The 26,321-nt window shown below is 37.2% G+C and overlaps 2 protein-coding genes across 4 annotated transcripts in view; both read right to left on the reverse strand.

Moving 5' to 3' along the window:
- Positions 1–23,382, reverse strand: part of LOC122531935 (rap guanine nucleotide exchange factor-like) — a 227,733-nt gene extending 204,351 nt beyond the window's left edge. The window contains exon 1 of one of the 3 annotated variants that reach the window (XM_043660268.1): positions 23,065–23,382. The gene's annotated coding sequence lies outside the window, so the exon portion shown is untranslated. The remainder of the gene's footprint in view (positions 1–23,064) is intronic. The other 2 variants (XM_043660271.1, XM_043660272.1) reach the window with 2 other exon arrangements.
- Positions 23,383–23,775: 393 nt separating this feature from the next.
- LOC122531927 (U4/U6.U5 tri-snRNP-associated protein 2) lies at positions 23,776–26,256 on the reverse strand. The gene is made up of 9 exons (XM_043660253.1): positions 26,066–26,256; positions 25,509–25,787; positions 25,256–25,431; positions 24,954–25,179; positions 24,591–24,877; positions 24,392–24,520; positions 24,270–24,331; positions 23,974–24,196; positions 23,776–23,879 (listed from the first exon to the last, which is right to left on the reverse strand). Exons 1-9 carry the CDS (start codon positions 26,142–26,144, stop codon positions 23,814–23,816), a joined length of 1,527 nt encoding a protein of 508 aa, XP_043516188.1. The 5' UTR covers positions 26,145–26,256; the 3' UTR covers positions 23,776–23,813.
- Between the last annotated feature and the right edge of the window lie 65 nt (positions 26,257–26,321).

Consider the following 26,321-nt stretch of genomic DNA (forward strand, 5'->3'; position numbering starts at 1 on the left):
TAATCTGTGAAATAATATTATATCTGTAATATAGCATTATATCATAATTGTAATCTGTAAAATAATATTATATCTGTAATATAGCATTATATCTGTAATTGCAATTTGTCTGATATAATACAATCCTCGTTTGGAAGATAATCTTTTGCTCGATGTACGAATTCCCATAAAAGTGAAATTAAAAAACAAGCAAACAAAATTATTGATTCAATGAGCCATCGTTTCACCAAAAATTTCGAACTTCACTTTACTACGTCGATTAACAGGTAGAACGCGATACCGACAGAAACACGGCAATCGATATCGCGGAACGAAAGAAATCCGAACACGGTTCTGCCTTCGTATTGACCGGTCCGGTAAACTTTGCGAACAATTCAATCAATTTACTTTACCGAATACTTCCGATCTCGTCGTTCTTCAAACATCCAGCTAAAAAAAATGTTATATCGAGTGGCCAATCGCTATAATGGAACGGAGAAAATCAATTTTGTTTCCAATTGAACCGCAAACCTTCGGCTCAATCGAATCAGTTTGACGATACCCTACTTTCTTCCATCAACGATACTCTGCCTCACGACGACACCGACACGAGTTCGTGTCGCAAAATCAAAAAACTATCGTCGCGATAAACCCCTCCTTCCGTTTCGACTGAGTCGTATTTTCTTCGTTTTATTTCTATGTTTAAAATTGTTTCACTTGCATGGCATTTCCATTGCAGAATGGGACCAAATATTCAAACACTATCGTTCTCTTTTCTCTGACATTAATTTAAATACATCGAGTGTTTCAGAATTGGAAAACTAATTCTAAAAAAACCTACTTTTTCTGATTATATTATTTTATTATACATTAATATTTGATTCCGTCATTCCTACGCAATTGATTAATTTGATTATATATTAGTACTATTACATATTAATAATATTTGATTTCATTATTCCTACGCGATTGATTAATTTGATTACGTAGTAATGCTTGACTTTATCGCTTCCATTATACATTAATTCAAAACGAATTTTCTATTGAAAAAGTTCGCAGGACAGTTCTAATCGATCGGGGAGATCGATATCAATCACATCGGCCTAAAATCTCACTCGAGTCGTCAAAGCCCATTCCACGAGCTATCAAAAAGTCAACCAAAAAGAAAAAGAAAGAAAAAAAAAACACCACTATGAAAACATTGAAAGAGAATTAAAATCCAGATCAAAGAGGCTCGAGGCAGTTGAATCGTCCGAAGCATTCCGCCTTCTCCAGACTCCAGAGAAAGAGTTGAACGCGGGCTTCCTTCCCGCGAAAAAGAGGGAAAAAACCAGAAAGTACGCGCGTTCGAATGCACATGTGTACACCGTCCGGAAGCTTGTGTAGCTACCTCTTCCTCTGATTACTTCCGGTCCGGGGAGCGAAGACACTCGCGCGAAAAAATAGACGAAAACGTGGAGTTGCGTCGTGCTTTTTTCTTTCTTCTTCGTCTGCTTTTTTTCTGCAGCCCTCCCAGCGTCGACGCGTCTAGAGGCCGAGACAATTAACTTCCCTAGCTGGTGCGCGAGCTTGGAATTCGATCGTGAAGCAGGTGAAGTCGCTCGCGACCTCGCGTGCTCCTATTGAAAGCGACGCGTTATCGATTCGCGTTAGGGGAGGTTCACTGACCATTGTACCGCGGAGTCGCGGGGCCCGAACTTGCTCCTCGATCCTCCCTCCATCCCTCTGTTCGTTATTAATGTAACACCCCGCGTAAATTTAGATCCGCGAACGCTTCCACGTCGTGTCTCCGGTCGTCTGACTATGATTCGAATAATTTTGCGAACGATGAACCGCCAATAAAAATGTAACGACAACATGGCTGCAATATGGTTGCGTTTCCCTTTCGATCGGTATACGCTCACTTGCTCGAATAACTCCGTTTGTTTTTTTTTTTTTTTGAAATGTTTAAAATTTTACTGTCACATCGCTTGGACTGACTCTTGACTCTTTGTATTGAAATAATTTTAAGTTTAATACCACCGACGACTATGTTCTCTTTTTTGTGGTCTGTTAATAATAAATAATCAGACGTCAATTTCAACTCCGCACTCTAATGCAAATCAAACGTTCGTAAGAATTTAGGCCCGCCGCTCTTGGAATTTGGAAATTTTGATATCCTTCTAACAGAGTAATTTCCATTTCATTCGTTTTCCAAGATGTTTCTTGATCAGAGAAGCGGAAATATTGAAAATAATTGATCGAATTTTATATCATCAGCTGAATAATTAGCGCAATTTAAAATTTTTATTTAAAAAGAAAAAAACATTAATAAAATTCCAAGTGTCAAGATATTTGCAGACGAGATTCCTTTCGAAACGTCTGTTAATGAAATGAACAGTTTACAACGCTCGTTTCACACCTCTTTCGCTCTCCAACCTCCAACATCTTTTGCCATTCAATTAAAATCTCATTGCACGGTAACACTACGGTGTTTCCATTCACTACATAATTAACGTTTTCGATCGGCTCGTAATGTAGAATTGATCCCCCTTTGAATCAGCGTTCTTACAATAAACGTATGTAACATAAATTATTCTTCTTTCCCTTGAAATCACAACCGCGAAATAAGACCCGCGCGTAGACCATAAAAATCGCTCGGTGAGAAAATCGAAATTTGCCGGCAAACCGTAAACAAAATTCGTATTCCAGTTACGATTCGATGGATTGTCAGACAGATAATTAAAAAGGAAATGGCGAGCATGAAAGATTCATGCTTTGGAATAACCAGCGACGCGTATAGAGGCAGTTCAAGAATCGTTAAAATGTTTGTTTAAACGACGTTCGACACTCTCGTCGGAGAAACACGAAGCGAACGATCGAGCCAGGATATCCTACGATCCGATCGTCTTGGCTACCTTCGGAGCGGGATTTTAATTAAAATCCATTTCGCGGTGCTGAATCACGATCGTTTCGATAACAGCGCGCGTATCTTATTAGTTGATAGGACGAGTAACCGTGGCCAGTGAACGAACAGAACTCGTCGTCCATTTATAACCACGAGCTGGCGAAGAAGCGGAGTGAAGCGTGCAATAAAGGCGTCGCCGAAAATTTATAGGATCGTGTTTCTCTCTCGCGCGCGCGTACTTTTCGGGAAACGCGATAAATCGCGCACGGAGTGTTAACTTTTCGACGAGAAGTCGTAACTGAGAACAGAGGTCAGGAATTCCATCCCTTCTCTCCCCGTGATGAATAGTTATCTGCTCGACTGCTTGCAATAAATACAATTTGCGAGAAAAAAGAAAATCGTACATTAACTTCCCGCTAATGAGACGTCTGTCTGATTTTCGGTTAATTCACGGAAAAGCGGAAAGAAGAGTTTCAGCTCGAGGGTGCGGGCCTTGAAGTCCGCGAGCGCGAGACCCTTCTAAATTCTAGTTGAATTATCGCGGAAAGAAATTCAATCTCGCGAAGTGTCTCGAAGAGTTTCAAGCGTTCGACGAATGAGACAAATGAAATTTTAGTCCGAATTACTAGCTACCGGCAACCAAACATTCAATCTGTTCATTTTGACGGCGACAAATTTTCGACTCTCGCTCAAACGTTACCTTAAATGTAAAAAGAGTTTATACAAGTATAAAAAAAACAATACTTTTTAACAATTTTGCGTAGTTATAAAAGCCTAACAAATTTTCAAATCTTAGCAACTTTCATTCAATCTACGTTACCGTAAATATAAAAAGAGTTTATACAAGTATAAAAAAGCAATACTTTTTAACAATTTTATGTAGTTATAAAACCCTAACAAATTTTCAAAGCCTAGCAACTCTCGTTCAATCTACGTTACCTTAAATATAAAAAGAGTTTATACAACTTTGTTATACAGAGTTTATACAGTATAAAAAAGTAATACTTTTTAACAATTTCGTAAGAAATATTTTAAAAAAATCCTAGCAACTCTCATTCGATCTACGTTACTGTAAATATAAAAAAATTTTAATTTTTCGAACGATATGCAAAAATTTCATTTTCCTATTTCCCAAATTTACGCTGATTTTCGACTATTAAATCAACTACCCCCGCGAAGCCAAATTAACCTGGGAAAAATGAGAATTAAATCACCTTCCAATAAAAGCTAATAAATTACCACCAAAAAAAAAAAAAAAAAAAAAAAAAAAANAAAAAAAAAAAAAAAAAAGAAAAAAAAAATTCGCTAATAAGCGAAGAGGAGGCAGCGAAATTTCAAACAAATTTTAAACAGCCAGGCCGATATCCACCGATTTTTCGCGCTGCACCTGCGCTCGCCGCCGCGCAGTGTCCTTTGAAGAATTTCATCGACGATGACATTTCCCCTCTTCTTGTCTAGTTGGACGCGAGTACCACCGACAATGATCACGTTTCGAACAGACGCCGATGTTGCTCACGATCGATCGTCCGATCGCTCGATCGCGGCTGAATGTTGTGCCACGAGCCACCGAGATTTAATGGCACTCGAACCGAGAGAGAGAGACCCTTGGACGGTCGTTGTTCCAACGACAATGAACCGCGGTGATACGTGGCCGCGCATATTTAGTCGGCAACCACTTCCGGTTCCTCGTGTCGCCGACCAACAACACGTGGACACATCCCAACACGAAAACACGCTGCGTGTTACGTGCTCGAAGAACCGTCGCGTCGGTGCAACGAGTGTTGCCACCTCTTGCACGCGTCTTTTTCATTATGCGACTCGACTCGAAGGAAATATCGCGTGATATTTTTACGCGGTACAGTAATATGCAATACGTAGTTTTAATTACTTCTTTTTCTAATTTTTTTATTTTTAGTCTAAACGTAATAGGGGGAAAAATTTGATCAGTAGCTAATTTGATTTAGCTAAGCTTCTAAGATGTAATTCGTCAAATCGGACGCGAATTCATGTTTCGGAACAATTGACAATTCGAAGAAGAGAGACGCTCGACAGAAAAGTGGAAAATTCTTTCGTGTCGCGTGAAAGTTTGCACTTTTAAAATTCACCACAACAGATTCCGTGTAAAACGATCTATCCGTAAAGAATTTCTTTGAAACACTGAAGAAAGTTGTCAGAAATTGATTCTTCCACGTCCAGGTGAATTCTGACTTTACAAATAACGAAACATACATAGAATCTTGAAACTAGACACCAAAATCAGTTTTCGTATATATATAAATAAATAAATATATATATAAATAAAAAGCACAGGGCACTCTATTCTAAATATTCGTATATAAATAAATAAATAAATATATATATAAATAAAAACACGCCACTATATATATAAATAAAAAGCACAGGGCGCTCTATTCTAAATATTCGTATATATATAAATAAATAAATAAATATATATATAAATAAAAACACGCGACTATATATATATATATATAAAAAGCACAGGGCGGTCTATTCTAAATTCACGGATTTAAAAAGGGACGTCTTTCGCGAGAAAGACGAGCAACACACGTGGGGGCAAGCAGACACAGGTATCGCACAGGTATTCCACCGTCTCGTAATTAAGCTACCACCTCCTCTTTTTATGTCAAAGGTGGCACACGACGGAATTACAGGTGCATAATTAAAACTTCACTCCGTGGCTGCGGCTACGATTTTCCAGTCGCGTGATAACGAGCATTAAATGAATTATGAACGAAAGTCCTGTGAAACGTGTGTACGAACGTTCTTTTACTTAACGAGCCACCGCGAGATCAGGCTCGTCGCCCTGAAGCGCCCAGGAAACCAGGCGAATCTCTGAGCAAATATGAATCCGCGTTGGAATTGGGACGCGACCTGTTCGAGGCAAGGATAACTTTTTAATCTGTGGTTATAATTTGAGATAATTCAGTTCGCGAAGTCAAAAATATACTTCAAAAGCGTTAAAATTACAGTTGAAATTAAGTGAATATCGTTGAAATGAAACGGTAGAACTACGGATGACTCTGATAATAATTTTTTGTTAAATTACTGAAATTTCTGATACTTTGATTTCTATTTTGTATTTTATACATTGTCCGAGATAGAAATCAATAACGCGGATATTTTTTTGCAAAAGTCATACTTTTGCGAATGTAACTAACACAGAATATGTAACCACGAAACATATTATATGTTTATACGTTATGTGCATTTTACGCGCGTTTGCATCTTCAAATTTTTAACATCAGAATAAAGTAAAATTAAAATTAAATTATTTTTCCACAAGTTCGTAAGCAAATTTTTCTATCAGATTCTTCTCCTGTCTAATATTCTAATCTTTAAGTCATGCTTTAAAATACTTTAAAATAATAATAAATAAAATGAATAGTAAAAAGTAATAAATAAAATAATAATTTTGTATTAAATACAATATTTACAAACTGTGTCCTCCTGTTCAACCTTCGATAATTGTATGAGAAACCCCTTAATAACTGCAAATAATTGTACGAAACGTCAAATAATTCTAAGAAAAATTTCTCAGAACAACATCGAGTCGATGATGTTTGCAATTTCGCCTGGCCAAGTAATCGATACGAAATTTTTCCTTGCGTGGCCAATTCACGCGTCGATCGCAAGGGTAGATAAATTCGAAGATGCGAGCTCCCCTCAAGCCTTTTCACCCTCACCGGTGGCAAGATTCAACCAGGGATCGGGAAATTGCCATGAAATTACACGAAAATTGATGCAACACGCTCTTAATGCGTGAACGCGTTACCATATCCGCCTCGTCGACGAAACTCCGAGTTTTTCCATTTTCTCCGTCTTTTTTTTCATTTTTTTTTTTTTTTTTCTGTTCTTTTTTCTCCTCACCTCAAACACGTACGATATAGCCGTCAGAAAAATTTTCATCCGCCAACGTAATTCGAGCATAAAGCTGTCTGTCTAGCGGGCATAATGAAAGTCTCGATTGGATTTCTTCGATCTGCGTGGAAATATTTTTTCGCCCGTTGCCCGCAAAAATTGAGCGAATCGAGTAAACGAGGGAGAATTTATCGCGCGATACGATCTGGCTCGAGGCAACGAGATCTGGACGCTGGGAAGCATTAAATTGGGAATTTGTACGCCGTTTAGACGTAGATGGAAGGGTTGTTCTTTCGAGTTTCGAGTTTGTTGCAGAGCCCTCGAAGCTCAGGTATTTGTTCTCGTCGAAGAAACTGAAATAATTCGCGAGATTGCGAAAAAATCGACAAGATTACGTACGTAAAAAAGATGTTAAAATATTCATCGATACTTTTAGACAATTATAGATATTTTTTTTTTTTGTGTTAAATCTTCGTTTGCATTAAGTTTTAAAACTGCTATAATTTTATATTCGTACTTTAAAATTCCTATTCATAGACTACGAGATGCCTATATATCTGTGATATTTGCACTTTTAAAAATTCACTCCAGTTTAAGTTATTTTATTTTATTATTTAATAATATATATATTGACAAGATTATCTACATAAAAAAGATGTTAAAATATTTGTGGATACTTTTAGACAATTATAGATATTTTTTTTTGTGTTAAATCTTCGTTTGCATTAAGTTCTAAAATTGTTATAATCTCATATTCGTACTTTAAAATACATTCCTATTCATAAACTACGAGATGCCTACATATCTGTGATATTTGCACTTTTAAAAATTCACTCCAGTTATTTTAAGTTATTTTATTTTATTATTTAATAATATATATGTAATATATAATAATAATTATTTTATTTAATTTATTCTAAATTACAGAAACAAAAATAAGTACAAAATAATTTATAAAGAGAAAAAAAATAACCCAATTTACAAAAAAAGGTCACAAATTGATCGTCCAAATTCTTTATCGATCGAGTGTTCTTCCAATGGCGGAGCATCGAAGTCTCCCCAAGCCAAGAGCTATACGTTCCAACATGTACCTAACTTAAAAGCACACTCAGATTGTTTCACTCAACTCCATAGCGAGCATTTAAAACAATGCTAACTGGCTAATTTTCCAGTCTGACAGAGCGTCGAGTTAATCCAACGACAATGAAAATAGAATCAGAGCCCTTATTCTCGTTCCTCGAGTTCTTCTTTGGCGTTCCTTACAACGTCGGTCGGAGGAACTTCGCGGAGAAATTCCACGGGGGCATTTCGGGTCGGAATTACCGGCGGCTAAAAGCCAGGGAGAAATTCCGCGCGATCTGCGCGAGCAGTGAAACGAAGCGACAGAAGAAACGAAGGAGGATGACGCGGGCGACGAGAAGTTATGCGAAGCGTGAGACCGGAAGCAATCGAGCGATACAATTAGCCGGAAGGCAAGGACCCCTCGATAGTGACGCACCGCCCGAAGGTTTCCACCTATTTTTCTTTCTATCACGCGTGGTCGATAAGCCATTGAATTTAATTCTCGCCACCCGTTCGATCGATTGCACGACAAGCCGTCGATTATCCAGTCGTTGTACCTTAACCGATCGTATTTTTCGTTCAGACGAACGTCCGTCGGCTGAAGTGTGTCACTTTGTTTTTCGTACGAATATCTAAATTCACACCGCGCTACAGACACTTTAGGAGAAACGCCATATTTTAGAATTAAATAAAATAAAAGTATAGTATATTTTTAGTAATTAATTTAAAATATATTATTTTAGCAATTAATTAAAAATAGTATATTTTAATAAATTAAGTAAAATAATATAAAATAATATATAGTAATAATATATAACAAGTAAATTAATATACATTAAATATAAATCAAATAAAATAATACAACAATTGTGTCATAAAGAATACACACAATTTGAAAATTAGTATGTTCGAACATTGAAAATCAAAGAGGTTGCTTGACTTCCAAGTGAAACTGCATTCTAATCTACAGATGGCCATCTACGTGCAAAGATAAGTCGAGGAAAAGGAGCGGGATTTTCGGGATAATTGGATATGAAAATTTGTCGCTTTCTGTACATTGTATACTTTGGGTGAAAATTCTATTTTCGTGGCAATCGATTTTCCAAAAGTGTGCCACAGTGTTTATTAATAGTCTGTACGTTCGTTCGAGAGGTTCGTTTCACAGGTTGCTAACTGGCCCCCCAGTTCCAGAGACTGCTCAACGACAGTAGGGTCCTAGGGTTGTGCAATCGCCTCGCTTCGCTATTGTGCGCCATGGCACACGACGTTCTCCTACTTTCGCGAAGATTTAGCACGGCCTCTGCTCGGTTGGCCGGCGTAAACGTCTTTGCAAACTCGCGGTGTCTCTTCAAAATATTATACGCATAAATGCCAAAAATAAAATTCTTGTACTGTACAATATGATACATTGATCGACATCCTTCGAAAAAAATCGAGAAAGTTTTTCTTCCTTGCGAGGATTAGAATTCAGTAATTCAAATTAACAATCACATCAGTTGACGTTCTTTAAATATTCCATTACGTTTAAAAAAGTCAAGATTAATTGTTAAAATGTTTCTTGCGAACGAATTAAAAATTAAAATTCAGTCATCGTCGTTTAAATGAATAACCACGTTCAAAATTGTATGCAAGACGAATTGAGCAACCCGAGCTCGTTTGAGAAATATTGAAAACAATTTGCGTTTAAGCACGCGGCTCGTTGCGAAATCTGAATCTTAGCCGTAATTTGCGTACCAATGTCCCAGCGAATCAGCATGTATCTGTATTTGTTACAGGTGTCGCGCACGGCCCCCGTAATTAAAATACATTTTAACGAGTGATTTATGCGAACGAGTGATTGTGACACATGATGAACGTGTGGGACTCGTTCTGTTTTCGTAACGAGGCTAGATCCGGTGGGTGGAAAAATTCGAAGGTTGAATTTCTAAAAACTCTCCTTAAAGAAGCGGAATAATACTTTCTACGATAGACGATAGGAAACAATTTTATTTCTAATCTGCTTCGAGATTTTAAAATATTGTAAAACCCAAATCACGCATTGTACACGACGTGTCCATTCGTTCTTTACGCACGAGATCCTCCAATTATTGCACGAACCGAAAACAGAAGCGAAAAAGAAAGGAAAGGACAATTAAAATGCCCCACACGAATAATTCACTGCTTCCAATTTGCAAGCTGAATTGTAAGATATCTAGCGTGCTGCAAAATTGCATTTTATCTTTTTATTTACGAATGCTCTTTCGTTTAATCAATCAACAACAATTGCAGGAATCAGCAGGAGGAATATTAAAAAAAAAAAGAAGAAGAAGAAGAACCAACGAACCGTCGATTCACAGTTAAAACCTCCAATATATTTTCTTCGTAACTAGCGATCGATCCTTTGATATTGTCTCATTCCCCCAAATGTTACATATTATTATATTATAGCAGTGTCCTTGTATTGCACTTTTTGGACTCGTAAGTGTCTGTCGTTTATCCCCAACAATTTTTGGAATTGGGCACTAATTCTTTCGATGTCAATTCACAGAATACACCACCTCTCTTGAGCGTCCATTTTCGATCCTGACTGTGGACGCTTATGAAGGCACTATTGTATATCTTATTATACTTTATAAAAGCTAGGATAAACGCAATGCGAAATGTGCAATGTAAAAACCAAAGTCAATTTCAAGGCCAGAGGCTGAAATAAAAATATGTACATACGTACATATAATTAATATTTTTAATTTATCATATTTTATATAATTAGTATTTTTAATTTACCATATTTTATATAATTAATATTTTTAATTTATTATATTTTACATTTAATTAATATTTTATTAACATCATATCATTAACTGAAGTAACGCTACTTTCAAAAATTCAAAGAAGAAAGAAGTACTTGATACTTGATTTAAATACTTCCAAAGAACTATACTTCGTTTCCAAAGCAGCACTGCCACCCCTAACTAGATGTCACCGTCACGTACGTAATCGACGAAACGCGCTGAAATCTCATCAGAGAACGCGAACAGCGTTACCGATTTTGGTCAGGCAATCAACGGAGCTGACGGCGATGATCAACGCGTGCAGTTTTAAATGAAACAGTTCACCGAGCCATTAAAGTCGCAGGTGTAACAACGCGAACGAATATGGTGACCGATAGAGCGAAAGAACGAGGAGGAGGATCGTGAGGAAGCAAACGTTGGCTATCTGCACGTATAAAAGAGAGAGAGAGAGAGAGAGAGAGAGAGAAGGGGAGAGAGGGATGTTCAGACGGAAGAGACACGTGTAAGAGAGGGACGACGAACGTTTAGATATAAGGAGAGAGATAACGGAAGAAGGGGAAGAGCGCACGTTAAGACAGGTGGTGCGGATAATAACGTCTATATAACGGAAAACGTAGGCTGTGGGTCATAATAGCCTCCTCTTTACGCAGCCAAGTCATGGTGTGACTTATGCACGATGACTCAGAAAACCACTGGTCCAATTTTAAGGGGGTTTCAACTGGGAAAGCGGCGCGCGCGCCAAAAAGAGGGTAACGGCAGAAAACACGTACCGGTTTTAGATATGCACGAGGCTAATTTTAGGTTAGACACTGTTCGGAAGCTTCCCTAGGCGAAAACTAAGTCTCAGTTTGTTAATTTTTTTGGCAATATCGTCTCGTTAGTTCTATTAACTAATAATTAGTAAATAATTACTAAATATTATTAAATAACAGATACTACAAATTTGTATTGTTAAATAATAGGTATTATTTAATAATTATTTATTATACTATATATTACTATATTATATATTTATATTACTATAAATAATTAATTTTCTTTTCAAGCGTCAACATTGAAAAATTGTAAGTGTAACTGTAAAGTCACAGTAAAATAAAAGTTGGCAACTTTTCCGAGGGCAAATATATTAAACTTGCGATTTAATCCTTTCATTCGACATTAAAAATTTATCTTCGAGCAGGTACGAATGAAAGAGTCGATCGCAATTTCGTTAAACCTCTGCGATATCCGCTTTCGAGAAGCTTTCTTACTTTTAATAGTTCCAAGGTTTAATTTACATTGACCTCACTATTCAAAAAAAGCATTCAGTATTAAAACACAATATTAAAAGTATACTATTGAAAAATATTATATATATGTACATAATATTGACACGCCGATGCTGTGAGTTTTTCGCAGGGCCACGAATCCAGGCTTACTCCCCTGAGGCATTCTTTTTTTTATGTTTTTGTTTTTTACTTTTTCTGCGAATTTTACGACATGGACATGCTTCGGTGATGGCTCGTCATATTAGTTTTTGCATTCCTCGAGCATAGGCTAGAAGTTTAGAGAATTTACAACCAGATACCTAAATTCCATAATGTTTTTGCAATATATCACAAACAACTATCATGGTATTATGTGTCTTTATGTAAATAATGTAATTACGACTTCTTCAAAATAATTCAAAAATTTACTATCATTATTATCATATCGTTATTCGGCAATTTAATTTGCTTAATATAAAAACGATTCACTATTAAAAGCTCTATTAATTCTTTGTACTACATATTATTAAACCTTTGCCTCAAAATTTCAAAATAACGTCGTCTCCCAATGAAAACTTGACTGTCACCCGAACACGGTTGATGCGAACGATCAACGTGTAGTAACTAGTGAAAGTAAATTCTCGATAGACATGGAAAAGGAACACGAACAAAATTAATTTTCCATTATCGACGCTCACCCCCGAAAATTTTCAAACCGCGCGTTAGGTGTGTATTCCATCCGAGAAATAAAAAGAAGAAAAAAGAAAGGAAGAAGAGTAGAAGCAACGAGTTGTTGGAAGGAATAGTTGACGAAACGAAACGAAACAAAAGGAAAGGAAAGGAAAGGAAAGGTAGCGGATCGATTGGCTGTCGGTGATGGCGTGCACCGGCCCTTCGGGGCACCCTCCGTGAATCCGATATAAAGGCTTCCCGATGCACGTGTACCTGTGTGTCTGTCTGTCTGTCTGTCTGTGTACGCCCCGTTGCAACGTATGCAAGCGCACAGATGTGCAAGACGAAAGAAAGAAAGAAAGAAAGAAAGAAAGAAAGAAAGAAAGAAAGAAAGAAAGGAAGGAAGGAAGGAAGGAAGGAAGAAAGAAGCGTATGGGTGGTTCGTCATGTGGGTTACCTCGCGAGCAAGATCGCGGCTAGAAGGACAGGCTAACGGAAGTGGAATTTTTCCTCGGCGGTCGCGTTTCAGTGATCCCTCTCTACAGCGGAAAACTTGCCAGTGTGGCAACTTGGAAGTATGCTGCCAGTATAATTGGCGTCTTAATAGGCGTTCTAACCCTTTGGGACCCACGCTCTTTTGTCCGCGGAGTCCGCGATTACGATCGGGGCCCACTTTCTACCATCCTTATATAATTACTCGAAACCTGTTTACCATGCAAACCGATGCGCCAATTTGCTTCCTTTCGTTCGGTCGCGGCGAACTATCGCTACTATCGCAGGGAAATTCACCTGCTTTCTAGCAACAAAGTTACGGGATACTTTCCGACTCGAAACAGAAAATCAAATGCCAACAAGAATCGAAAAAATGAATTTTTTAAGAAGATAATCGCTTGTTCCTCTGCCGACACAAAGGAGATCCCCCAACTTGTGATTTGTGCAAAATTCAATTGACAGTGGAGCATATAATAGACGCATCAACTAAACGCAAGTTCTTCCCTAGGATAAAGAAGCTAAAATTAATACATTTTCTGAGATTCCTGGGTCTAAGTTTTATAATAAACTGCAAGATTTAGTTCCAAGTCGTTGACGCGACTACGAATAATGAAATTAGAGAGAAAAAAGGAGAGGATTCTTGTTATTCGGCAGTTGACAACTATTCGGCTATTAACGCGGCGACGCAAACTTTGACAATAAAATCCTTGCAGAATGTTACACCTGCCGGTGTCTCTCCGCCGGCAATTTATACGCTGTCAGGCGACGTATTTATGGAGAAAATTTTGTTACCGGAGGAATACTAACCGGCATCGTATAAAGTCGTAACAAAGATTTATGCTCACAATGGGAAGCTACGTACGTACGTACACGCGAAACGTTACATACGTCTTCCTTCTAGACGTATCTGTTAGATACGTCGAGACGATCGTAAGATAGATGAATTTTCTAACAAGACGATGAATTTTTTAACAAGACGAGAGAGATGTAATTCGATATAATTCGATGTTTCCATGGTGAGGGGAAACAAAGTTGGCCAATTCCCTCCCAGCGAAATTTAAAACTGTTCAGTCGGCCATTGTGCGTAATCTCTGGGAACGACGTAATATCAACACTTCAGAGTTTCAGTCGAGACTATGAGTTTCGTATTTCGAACACCGGCGCAATCACGTTTCGTTCGGACGATTCGCAGCGAACAGCATAACTGTACCAATGACGGTGAAAAATTGTCGCTAATTTAAAGTAATTTAACTTTGTAAAGAAAGGTCATACAACGATCGATATATACATATATATATAAAGTGTGAAGCTTCTACTTTGACAATCCTAACTTCATTCTCTCTCTCTTTTTTTTTAATGTTTTTACATCGCGTAGGCGGCTGGGAAAATAAGGATACTTTTTTCCTCAAAAATTGTAAAAATTCAAAAATTACGTGTAAAAACGTTAAAAAATTTTTTTCATTGCCAAATCTAGCACAGTCTCGAAGATTGAAATTTTCTCATCACAATGAGCCCTTGAAACTTGCTATACGATTTTTTTTTTCTGTTTAAACTTTGCAATCCAAAATGTACAATAAGAAACGAAAGATATTATCCGTGCAATAGATATAAATGCCACTTCAAGATTCCTCAGAGTCTTAATTAATTAAAAAAAAAAAATGCAACATTAATTTATTTAGATTTCTTTGTAATAAAAAGCTTCGGTAACCCCAAAATTTCACCAAGCCCCAAAATTAGAAAAATTATTACAGACTTTAATCAGGCGATTGACTTGGTTGTTCTTGAAAATTCGACCACACTCTCGTTCAAACGCGTTTCCGATTGCCTCGTTACGTAAGTGATAATCAAAGACAGGAAGTTCGACACCGTATCACAGTGAACGAGACGGATTTTCGTTCCAAAAGAATAAGCACGATTGCTTTTCCGACGTATAACTACGCGACTGTCTTATTGCCACTCAGACCTTTCCACTCCGTGATTTCTCATTCAGAGGATTTTCCGCCGCGAAAGAAGGAGGCAATCTTCCGCCTTTCTTTTTCGAGGGAAATACTTCCTCGTAACCTCGCGTGGACATGGTGTATTTATCGATCGTACAGGTGCAAAAGCAATCTTGGAGAAAATCGATGCACGTGCAATAGTCTGGGATAGATTGGTGCATCATTTATTGGGGAGAATCTGTTATTGTTGTTTGCTGGAAATGTTCGACGTGATTTACTTTAAAATTAAATGCGACTGTCGATTCGTCGCACAATTATCATTAGATAACTGCGGATTTTGGTGAATTTTTAAATTTCCGTGAACATTATCGAAGAAACGGAATCTAAACAGGAAGCATTCATTTCTTCTACATATTGCTATGAATAATATAATTCTTTGGATATTTTATATATTTTTGCACGCTATGTGCGTCGTGTGCGTTTTCACATCTTCAAATTTTCCATAGATATAATGCATAAAATCCGCAGACTAATTAACATATAGAGAAAATTGTTTCAATGAAATGGTGAAATGGTCCTGTTAATAATGATTGTATTAAGGCAATTTTTACATGTTATTTCTTTGGTCTTTAAAAATACTAATTAATAGCTGGCCCAACTAGACTTTAAAGAATGTTAATCAATATGTAAAAATGTTAATTAGATCGCGGATTTTTATATTACTAACAACTAAAGAAGTAAATTTTAAATGGTAATTAGAACCAGACAGTAAAATAACATTCATAACTAGTATAAATACAACGCTTTCTGGCAAATCAATGACATCAAATCTTGAAGTCAAAGCGAAAAATATCAAAAAAAAAAAAAAAAAAAAAACACCGAAATCCGTAATCCGAAAGACTCTCGCTGGATCGTGACACAAAAATCGCAGGGAAAAAAAAATAAATCGTTCGGAAGCCACTTAACCGTAACGGGGAGGAAATAAAAGGAAGCGCGTGGAAAGCTAAAACGACAACGGCAGCTCGTTGAAACGAAAAAAAGGAAGAGAGAAGTCGGAACAACTACGACAAAAGGGAACTACGCGCAAGAAGCGGCGCGCGATCATCGGGCTGCGTTTAACTTTTTAATTAATTGCAATTCCGCACCGACCAGGTTTTCCGCTTGTCGGTGGCGTGGCAACGTTGTACGAAGATCAAAAAAGAAAGAAAAAAAAAAAAAAGAAAAGAAAAGAAAAGCAAGAGAAAAAAATAAAAAAAAAAAAGGAAAAACAGTCTCCAGAGAAATCGCCATTGGCGCGTCGCTGCACCTACGCGCTCGACTACGAGGATGCACTTGAATCTCTTCCCTCTCTCGCGTTCTATAAAAGGCAAATACGCGGCGTTACCAAGTGAGAAACGAGACACGTACGCGGGTTGAGAGACAGAGAAAGAGAGAAGAGGAGAGGAGAAACTCTCGAGATTTCACGTTCGAAAGGTGGTAACGACACGGCAACGAGAGCCACCCTGTAATTTTTCCTTCTCGTGTCTCACAGGCAACGAATCATAAACGAAAGAGAAGAAACGCCAGACGGCATTGTCTCGTTCTCGTAGTGCATTACGTAAATGAGGGTACACCGTGACCATTGTATTCAATCTGCGCGAGTCACGACGGTGTCCTTCCGCTTCTAATCATCGGCGTGAAGAGCACCGGTCGAAAGTGTGCGCGTCACGTCGCATAGACAGGGCCAAACAACAACCCGTCCACCCTCTTCCAGCTTTTTCCACCTGCCGCCTGTTTATTCGCATCATTTCGCTGTTCCCGCTCGAGTGTCTTTTTAGTCGACGTCCCTTTTGTCACGATTTGCGTGGGGGAGAAGTCGCGATGATTTATGGTTTATATTATTTTTCATTTTTGGAGGGGCGGGAGAGGAGAGCTTTAAATGTAGTTTTAGTAGATTCGATCTACATGGTATTATAGTGTGAATTTTCGAATTAATAATATTACCTCTATACAAATTATTCTACGTTCTCATCTTTTTGGTTTGCCATTTTTTTAAATTTGGAATACATCGTTCAAATTTTAAAAGATCGGGTATAAAAGTTGACAATTTTCGAGACTAACAATTTTAATGTTGTAAAGCTAGAGTTTGTTATTTGCCGAAGGCGTTGAGAAATTTAATTCGAGGATTAAACCTAGTATTTTTTTTCCAAGCGCGTTATCAGCGATATTATTTCTTGGAAAAAATGACTCCTTGAAAGTGTCAGATAAAGAAGAAGGTGCAGCTACAATACATCGTTAAAGTATATATCATTAAGCCATTAGATTAATGAGGTTAATCGGTGACAATACAGTTTGAACTGTATGAATCACTGCAACGTGTTGTCAACTTATTGCAAGAGAGAGACGTAACATAACCTCAAAAAAAGAAAATACACGTCGATTTTATCTTCAATATTCTGTTCATTAAAGTTGATAACAATTTTGGACAATTTCCTTGACAACAATTTCGTTTAAACTGCACGAATCACTGAAATTTGCTCTTACTATCAAGCTATTGTAAGAAAGAGACGTAACATAACCTAAAAAAACAGAAAATACATGACTATTTTATCTTTAATATTTTTACAATTATTAACTAAAGTTAATTCAAACGAAACTTTAAAATTGTTGGTTCAACGTCAAAGAATCGTATCGATCGGTTGATAAATAAAGTGACTAAAGGCTAAATTTTACGATCAACTTCTCCCTAAATTTCCGATGTTTCCAGCCTGTTCGCGTATTAAAATTAGAACGTTCGACAGAAACGTCCGGCTCATTTAACCGTCTCGCTGTTACTTGAACACGAACCTATCAGTTTCTCTCTTATGCAAAAGCCACGCGAGCTCCCCATTAAAGAAGAAGTTTTCCTTTTAGACGGTCGTCCTAGATTTCAAAATTTGCGAAAGGCTCTCTTTGCGCGTCCTAGTTCGCGGACGAGTTTAGATCGCGCTAGCTGTTCAGGCTGAGAAGTGTCGTGCAAGTGAAATATACGGGAATTCGATCGTTATCCCGGAAGAACGAGCCTGCCTTCGAGTGTGATGTTCTTCCATTCGAAAATCCTATCTACGATGTTTCAAAGTTCCCCTATTCCTGTATCTCAAACCACCTAACAAACTTTGATCTCGACCGTTCGAAGCGAAATAAAGCCGTGTAGCTGCGATAGAAATTAACGAGACGTTCACAGGCACGTTAACTCGCGATACACAGCAGCTTTCAGCGTGCTTCCCCTCAGATCTCGTTGTTTTTCTGTTTCTTTGAAACAGAAGCTTCACGCTATCGACGGATCGCAACTGTATGAAAAATACATTTATTTCTTTGCCGTGCGGTCGGAACATAACGTCAGTTCCTCCTTTATGAATTTCTTGTAAAATAAAACGAGACTTTGACTGGAATCCTTCCAAAGGAATCCTTCTGCCTTTGACCGCTTTTACGAATTATTGCGAAGCACGAGCTTTTGTCTCGATTCGCTTCAGCATCGACTTATCTCGCTTATGTCACGTCAGGTGACACGCATTTTTCAAAGGAGGCTTTAATTGAATTAATCTTCTTCGACAAAGCATTCTTCACATGCTCGATGCGCGAATGAAGACGTAAATCCTTCGATCCTTACTTTCTTTCTTTCTTGGCAAAAGGAAAGTGATCGGAGAAGCCGAGAGACCGGGAAATGATCAACTACTTACAAGCTGTTCTACGTCTGTTGAATCGGAAAATACCGACCGTCGTTAGGTTTGCAGATTCAAAGCTGGTGGAACGAGTCTCAACGAGGATAAACGCGCTGTGAGTCTAATGTAGCAATGTGCTAACACTTTTATGAATAGACCAGGAAGAAACTAATTCAGACATTAAGAAGACAATTCAAACTGGTAAATTTCCGAAAATTCGTGAAACTTTCAACGTTCGATTGCCTCTTGATTTAAAAGCGACAATGAAAATTAAGTACTCGAAATACGAACAATTTTACACCTGTTTTTCATAATAACTCTCCTGTAAATATCTCTGTTGAGTATTTCCTGGCACAAATCATTACAAAAAATACGTGGGATGTTGATACTGCGTTTGTGCACCTTTTCGCGAGAACAAACGTTCTTCAAGCGCATATGTGATATAATAACTTCACACAGGACCTCGAACTGACGTTCTCAATTGTGTAACGTAAGTTTTAGAGCTATTCTCTACAAAATTCCAAAAGCCATACTACAGAATCCACTAGATGATAGTTTCCAGAAAAATTTACGAAACTATACTAAGATATTCCAACGATTTTACAGTAACGTCGTTAAAAAAAACTTTTCTAGAGCCTGGTATTACTATCGAGTGAAATTTGTCATGTGAAAATCTCCACAAAGTTATTAATAAATTATTAATTACTCTCCACTGCGTGAGATTACGTTTCGCAAATTCCAAAAATTCTACTACAGTAGCATTGTCTTCTATGTGCGAGAACCATGCGAGGAAATTTCTTCGATTAAACAGTTATTCCCCGTTACGAAACAACACGCAGCTCGGAGACGTCTGTTACACATAATTCCTCGCGAATCCGTGGCAAACGCGTAATAGAATCACTATAAAATAATAACGATTCGGTAAAAACAATTCAGAAAAGGCAGGTTCGTCACGGTCAGACGAGCGATAATACGCGGTTCTGCGTGGAATTCGAATCGGACCATCGACTTCTAACTGTTCCGAGATACGCAGGAGTTGGCCGGGTTCTCCGTGGCTCGGAACCACGGGAACGTGACCAGTGTAACCCAATTCACCAACGACAAAGTCCCATTGTAGCCTTGGCCGTTCGTCCATAGGTAAATCGCGCATAGGTCTAACAGCTGGCCATCTGCTGTTCCTCGTTTGCTCTTTCTTCTCCCCTCTATCATCTACCTGTACGCAACATCTACCACCAGAGGCCTACGACGCTCTTTTGTGTCACGTTACACTTCGGCCAATTCAACGGCGAAAGAATCAAGATGCACGACGAAAGCAAACGACAGAACCCACGACTTTCACCGTCGTGGATTTTTTTATTTCGCGTGCGAGCGACTTCCTGCTCCGAGGGAGAACAATCGTTTGCCTTCTCTCGCGATGAATCGCCGATGAATGGGGCAAGCAAAAACGAGGAGATCCCTCGTTTAATACTGGTGCCAGCTTTCTTTCTCTAATTGCGGCTCTCGTATACATCGGAGTATCGCGTGAGTTTTCCGCTGGGATCGATCGTTTCCCTTCCGGCTTATCTTTATCTCTTTGCCCTTGTTTGGGCTAGGTCGATAGATCCCCGTTGGACACGGCTCCGTGTCTACGGTTGAATAGTTTTGTTGCGCGGTATTTCATGATTTTGCAAAGTGGAAAATGGTGTTTATCATCGGACGGCGGATTTTTCAACTTTGGTTCGCGTTGATAAACGAGTAATTAATTGAACGTTTTCGGTAAAACTGATACACATGCAAGTAAAATCTGGAAATATCAAGGAATATCTGATTTTTCTTAGAATTTTACGCATTCAATAATTCGATGATTCGACGGATGAATATATGAATATATGAATATATGTATTAATCAGTGTACTCGAAGAGTCATAAAACTATTGATGAATGAGATACATGACATTTCTTGTTCTTCGTTACTATACGAATAAATTATATGTAGTATATATGTAGTATATATGTATCTCGTTATTCGTCCATGGAAACGTGTTCAGCGATTTCGCTTAACTTATGTAAAAAAAAAGAATTCTATCCCCTCGGGCCATTGAGCACTCGTCAGTGATACCAGAATCATAATAAACTTGAAATTCACGGCAATAAAAGCATACCAAGTTGGATAGATCTTCCGTCACTTCCAAAAATACGATCGTTTCGCTTGATTATCCAGAAACGAGACACCTCTATCTATCAAATCGACCTTGTTATAAAATTAAAAACTCACAATCATTCACGAATTAGCTGCTCCCAAGTTACAAAATATTATTTGGCAAACAGATATTTAAAAAAAAACAGAGTTCAATTAGAAAATATCCTTTCCATTATTATAGATTAACTTTCGTTGAATGAAAATTTACAAACTAAATTTACACCATTCTTTGAAAAGATAAGCAAACTTCGAACATCCTTGCAACTATTATGCCACCAAAATAGGAATAGAATTGTCGCAAAGAAGAGACAATGAACTAGGTGTGTTACAAGTACGCGTGTAATCGAACAGCTTCGACAGGAAGCGTTTGACAACGCGCTCCTATATCCTCAATCGATATTTAAGTGCCTCAAGGATGTGACTCGCAGATGAATGCAACCATGATCTCCATCCTTGACACGTTTTTACATTCATTCAGGCGGATCTCTCGTGGGGTACTTAAAAAGAGGCGCGCGGGAGGAACGGACGCGTTTCTTTAGCGTTTCCTCTATGTGTGCGCGCGTTTCCGACAGAAATGCGAGGACGTTGAAATATTAGGCATAGCAGAACGTGAGCGTCGCTGAAGGATCTTAAAGCGAAACGGTGCGTCGTGCATCTCTGCTTAATACACTGCCCACGTTTAAAACATTCCACATTCGTGTCACTAATATCCTCCGCGGTTCCAGAATTTCCCACCCGATTCCTGCGTTTCATCCAAATCTCAATTATCGTCGTGATTTTGATAACTAATGCATTTGCATGAAATTTGAAAATTCATAGAATGTACATGACGTGCAAAAGTGTAGTAGGTATCTATTATAACATTTAGCAGATAAAACAGTTCCCTACCTAGACTGCACTTTTTTGAAAAAAAAAAAGAAAAAAAAAACATAAATTTGCACAAATGTTCGCAGCCTAACTGTAAGATTTGTTCAAAATGTACGGTAGACATTTCGGATGTCTTTGGGGAAAGACGCAGCGTTTTTATCGAGATATGAGACATTAATCATCGATGTGTATATAAACTTAATGGACGCCATGTTTCTTTCCCACCCACGTTGAATCGGATCTTTGTCTAATAATGCGTTATTACTAAGTACACAATCACGCAAAAAATAAACAAACTCATTAACATATCATCTCAAAAATGTTACAATTTAAAATAATTCAACTCTGCGTCAGAGGACGTTCAATGAAAAATTGCAAAGATGGTTCTTCGCTTTTCCTTGAAGGAATTGTGTCACGTGCACGTTAAAATGCAACGTTGAGGGAAAAAAAGAATGGCAGTGCAACAAAGCGCGCGACACTGATGACGTGCCTTCGATATGTCATCGGGGATCCTCTCGCACGCGGAAACTGGTTTACACGATGCAACGATTACCGACAAGCGAGATGCTAGGAATCCGAAACTCGCGACTTCTTCGAGAGTCAACGTACCTCCCCCCACTTTTTAACCAAGGAACGTTCAAACTCGCTCCTCCGCCACGGATGTGGCCACGCAATCAGACAATTTTTTCGAGGTTCGCATGGAACAGGTATTCGGAGCGGTTACTGGAAGGCAGCGCGTACCGCCAAGACGCCAACATAAATCATGGACCATGTGCATGTACAAGAATAACCAAGCAACGAGAAAATTACCATTGAAACGTGACTCCCGCGCTTCACCACTCCGAATTTCGGTATCACGCGTGTTGATAATGAAAAGGAATGAATGCAAAGAAGTTTTGGACTATGGATGCATAGTCAATATGTCAAAATCATAGTGATTAAGATTAGATTCAAATTCGTGTTAAACTTCGTATCACGTGACTACGAAAGTTTAACATGTATGTACTACAAAAATGGCGCGTGGACTCTAATAATAAAAAAGAGAAAAGTTTCATCAAAGAATAAAAGTACGTACAAATAGCTTTTGAATTACTATGGAGAATTCTTACGAATGTATTTCGATTTACAGATAGTACATGCCAATCAAAACGCCAATTCCTCCGAATACTTGGCCATTGTAATTATAGCCTTACGCGGGAACTCTTTGAAGAGGATAGAGATTCTCAAATACCGGCCACAGAAAATACTACGGAACCGTTATCGCTGAATTATTGCAAGAATATTCGAAAATTCTTAAATGCGTTGTACAGCTATGTCTGCCAGTGATTATATTTCTCGTGAATGTTTGTAAACTTATGTACCTCGTAGCTTTTTCGAAAGAAATTATTATTGAAACAAGGGACAACACTCACCGAAGCTTCAATTGTCGCTTCCAACAACAATAATCCACGTGCTGAGAACACACTAGACAACACAACGTATGTACACACAGAGAAAATCACTCGCGGCTGTATGAATTATACGACCAAGGGAGAGAGAAACGTCAGTATCACTAGCGCGTTTGCGAAATGATACGCGAAACACGTTTATATCGGTGCACTGCGAAAAAAGAGAACTCGCGACAGAAAACGAGATGGAAAAACCGCGAATTGCAGAAAACGTTCGCTCGTGACCGTCTCGCGTGGCCGGCTGTAACTCTACTCCGGTTCGCTTCGGCTTCGGCGCGACACTGCGATCCCCACCACGCGCGAATCCCCCCCTACTGACTGTAGCCGCTTCTACTTCCAGTTTGTACTTCCGATCTTCTCGGTAAAGTTCGGCAACTTTCGACGCAATCGGCGGGCCGCAGGGTCAAACGCGGTAGACACGTAAGAAGGTAACATTCAGAATTTTTCTCTCCATTAAATTCGATTTTACGTTTCCCATTTTATCTTTACTTGCTACTTTAACTTGGAAAAATTATCGTTGCAGAAAATTAGATAAATTTACAAAATATAGATACTTTTTAGGTATTTGCAATCTATGATAATTTATATAGCGATTTTTAATTAAAAGTAGATTGTATAGTGAATTTATTATTTTTTATTTATTGAGGATAGTATGAAACAAAAGACATGGGAAAGTGAAAAATTGAAATATTTTATTTATAAAATTGTATCTATCACATAATTCTTTTGCTTTTATTGTCACCATTTTCTGTACATATATCTTTTTTTAGTTCGTAAATCTGGAAAAAAGATTAAAAAGATTAAGAAAGATTAAAAAATTTTCTTTCTACTGTTTAATATTATTTAAGCTAATATTTGTTAATTAATACATACTTGAATATATGCTTCGGTCAATGTTATCATTTGAGGTAAAATCTGGGTTACATGTAAATCTTGCAACTCATACCATTGACCCGTTGCTCTATGTAAAATGTGGACTCTGTATGTTCCTTGACCAGGCTCACCGTCATGAACTATATTTGCTACTAGATCGTATGTTGTAAATGGATGTTTTTGTTTCACTTCAGGTGTTAAAATATCCCCAAAATCGACATTTCTGAAAGCAGTATGTACTTTTAAATTCATTTGCATTATTCATTAATAAAATAATATTGTAAAACATTACTTACTTAACTGGGAAATTAACTATGGTGGGATTTTTTTCTACAAAAAATGTATTCTTCGTAAATCTCTGTAAAAAAAAAGAAAATAAAAAATGTGTCTATCTAATTTCTACTAGTTATATACTTACTTTTATATAAAGTATAAGATACGGAGGAAGTTCTGTTATCTCAAATCTTTTCATAAAATTTTCCTTATAAGTTTTGTATTCTTTTTCAGTTACGGCATTAAATTTATTTAATAATGTATATAAATTAACCTATATAAACAAATGAAAAAACATACATCTTATGATAATGTGATAATCAAAGCTTGTATTCAATATTTACTTGAGGAATAATATTTTCAGTAAATTGATCTTTGAAAAGAGGTGGTGGTGGCAAATCACATGTTAAATATAAAAATGGGCTTTCTGTTACAGTTTCACCATATTCTACAGTATGAAGTAATTCGCTCCTTTGACTTTCATCTAACTCAAGTGGTGGTATCTTTCGTGTATATATCCGCATGTGACCCAAAAATGTTTTATATACAATACTAGAATCACGTTTTTTTGTACCATTTAATGCTAGATGAAGAGCATTTAAGAACCACGAAAGAAAGTCAATTGGATCGCCTAAAAATTTTATATTTGTAAATAAAATTTATTAACAAAAAATAACAATATTTGCTATAATATAGTTTTTTTATACCCTGTTCAGTAAACTGGAACCTCTTTTTACTCCATAAAACGACAGCTTGTAACATTTCATGTGGACTGACATGTGCTTTGAAATTACGTGGATTCCATAATTTTCTCATTAATTCTCCAAATCGTTGAACTAAAAGATAAGAAGAATCTCCAGGTGGCCTTTTGACGTGAGAATAATTAGATTCCCTCAAAAAGAAATCTCTTAAAGGTGTAACATGAGAAAGTGCCTAAAATATTGAACTATTATAATTGTATACTATAAAAGAGGCCTAAAAAGAGTTAATGTACTTCAAAATAACTCACTTGTAAAATAACATTACAATAATCATTTGCTTTAATATTATTCATTCCCACAATACCAGGTGAATATAAAGATCCATCTATGGCTCTCGATAACTTATTACTTTTATCTAACTGCGCAATTTGTGCTTTATCAAATGTTGGATTTAAAACATACTTTATGTCATCCAATGACGAATCTGAATAATAGTTATCATATATTAAGAAACATCATTGATTGTTGGTAGACAAATAAAATAAAGAAATATTTTCTTACCAATTATTTCATAATTGTCAGGTAAACAATAAAATTTTAAAGTATGAAGATTCAAAAAAACATGATGACTTTCAGCTACACTGTGGGTATACGCGTGAGTGTTTGTACCTCTACCTTGGAAATATTTTCCACATACTAGACAAGCATATACATTAATTCTTGACAACGACACTGAACATAGCTTTTCAAAATCAAAGTCTAAAAATTGACGATTTATCGTATCTAAATAAGGACACAGTCGTGGAGGTTCTGAATTTGTTATAACAATTTTGACTTTCTCTGTAATCAAGAAAAACTTTTAGGTTAGAAATTATGCATTTGAAGAACTAAATTATTTCTGGGCAATTAAATTTACTTAACTTAAAATCTAACTTGTAAATGCCAGAACCATATACATTTATACTTAGAATAGATTTAACTGTTCAATTATGCTGATTAAAATAAGATAAACAGCAGCTTAAAATTCAAGCATGTAAACAATAAACTTGTCATTTTATCAACAAGTATTCAAGGCAGATAATAATTAAGTCTTGCAAAATGTAGTTGAAAATACTCACTAGCCATTTCTTCATCTGTATTATTCCGTTCGATCATTAATTTTCGTTTTTGTAAGTTTCCTGATTTACTTGTCGCCATTTTTATTAGCAATTCAGTAAAGCATGTTTATATACCGATATGATGAACGAACGCTTGTATATGAATACAAGTTAACATTGTAACAAAGTTAACTTGTATTCATTTAGGTAACAAAATTAATATATATTTAATCTAAAAGGTAATTAAAAACTAAAATGGCGTTAATCACTTTACTTT

The sequence above is a fragment of the Frieseomelitta varia genome, unplaced genomic scaffold, assembly GCF_011392965.1.
Source record: "Frieseomelitta varia isolate USP_RPSP 00005682 unplaced genomic scaffold, Fvar_1.2 scaffold_428, whole genome shotgun sequence".
Classification (NCBI taxonomy): domain Eukaryota; kingdom Metazoa; phylum Arthropoda; class Insecta; order Hymenoptera; family Apidae; genus Frieseomelitta; species Frieseomelitta varia.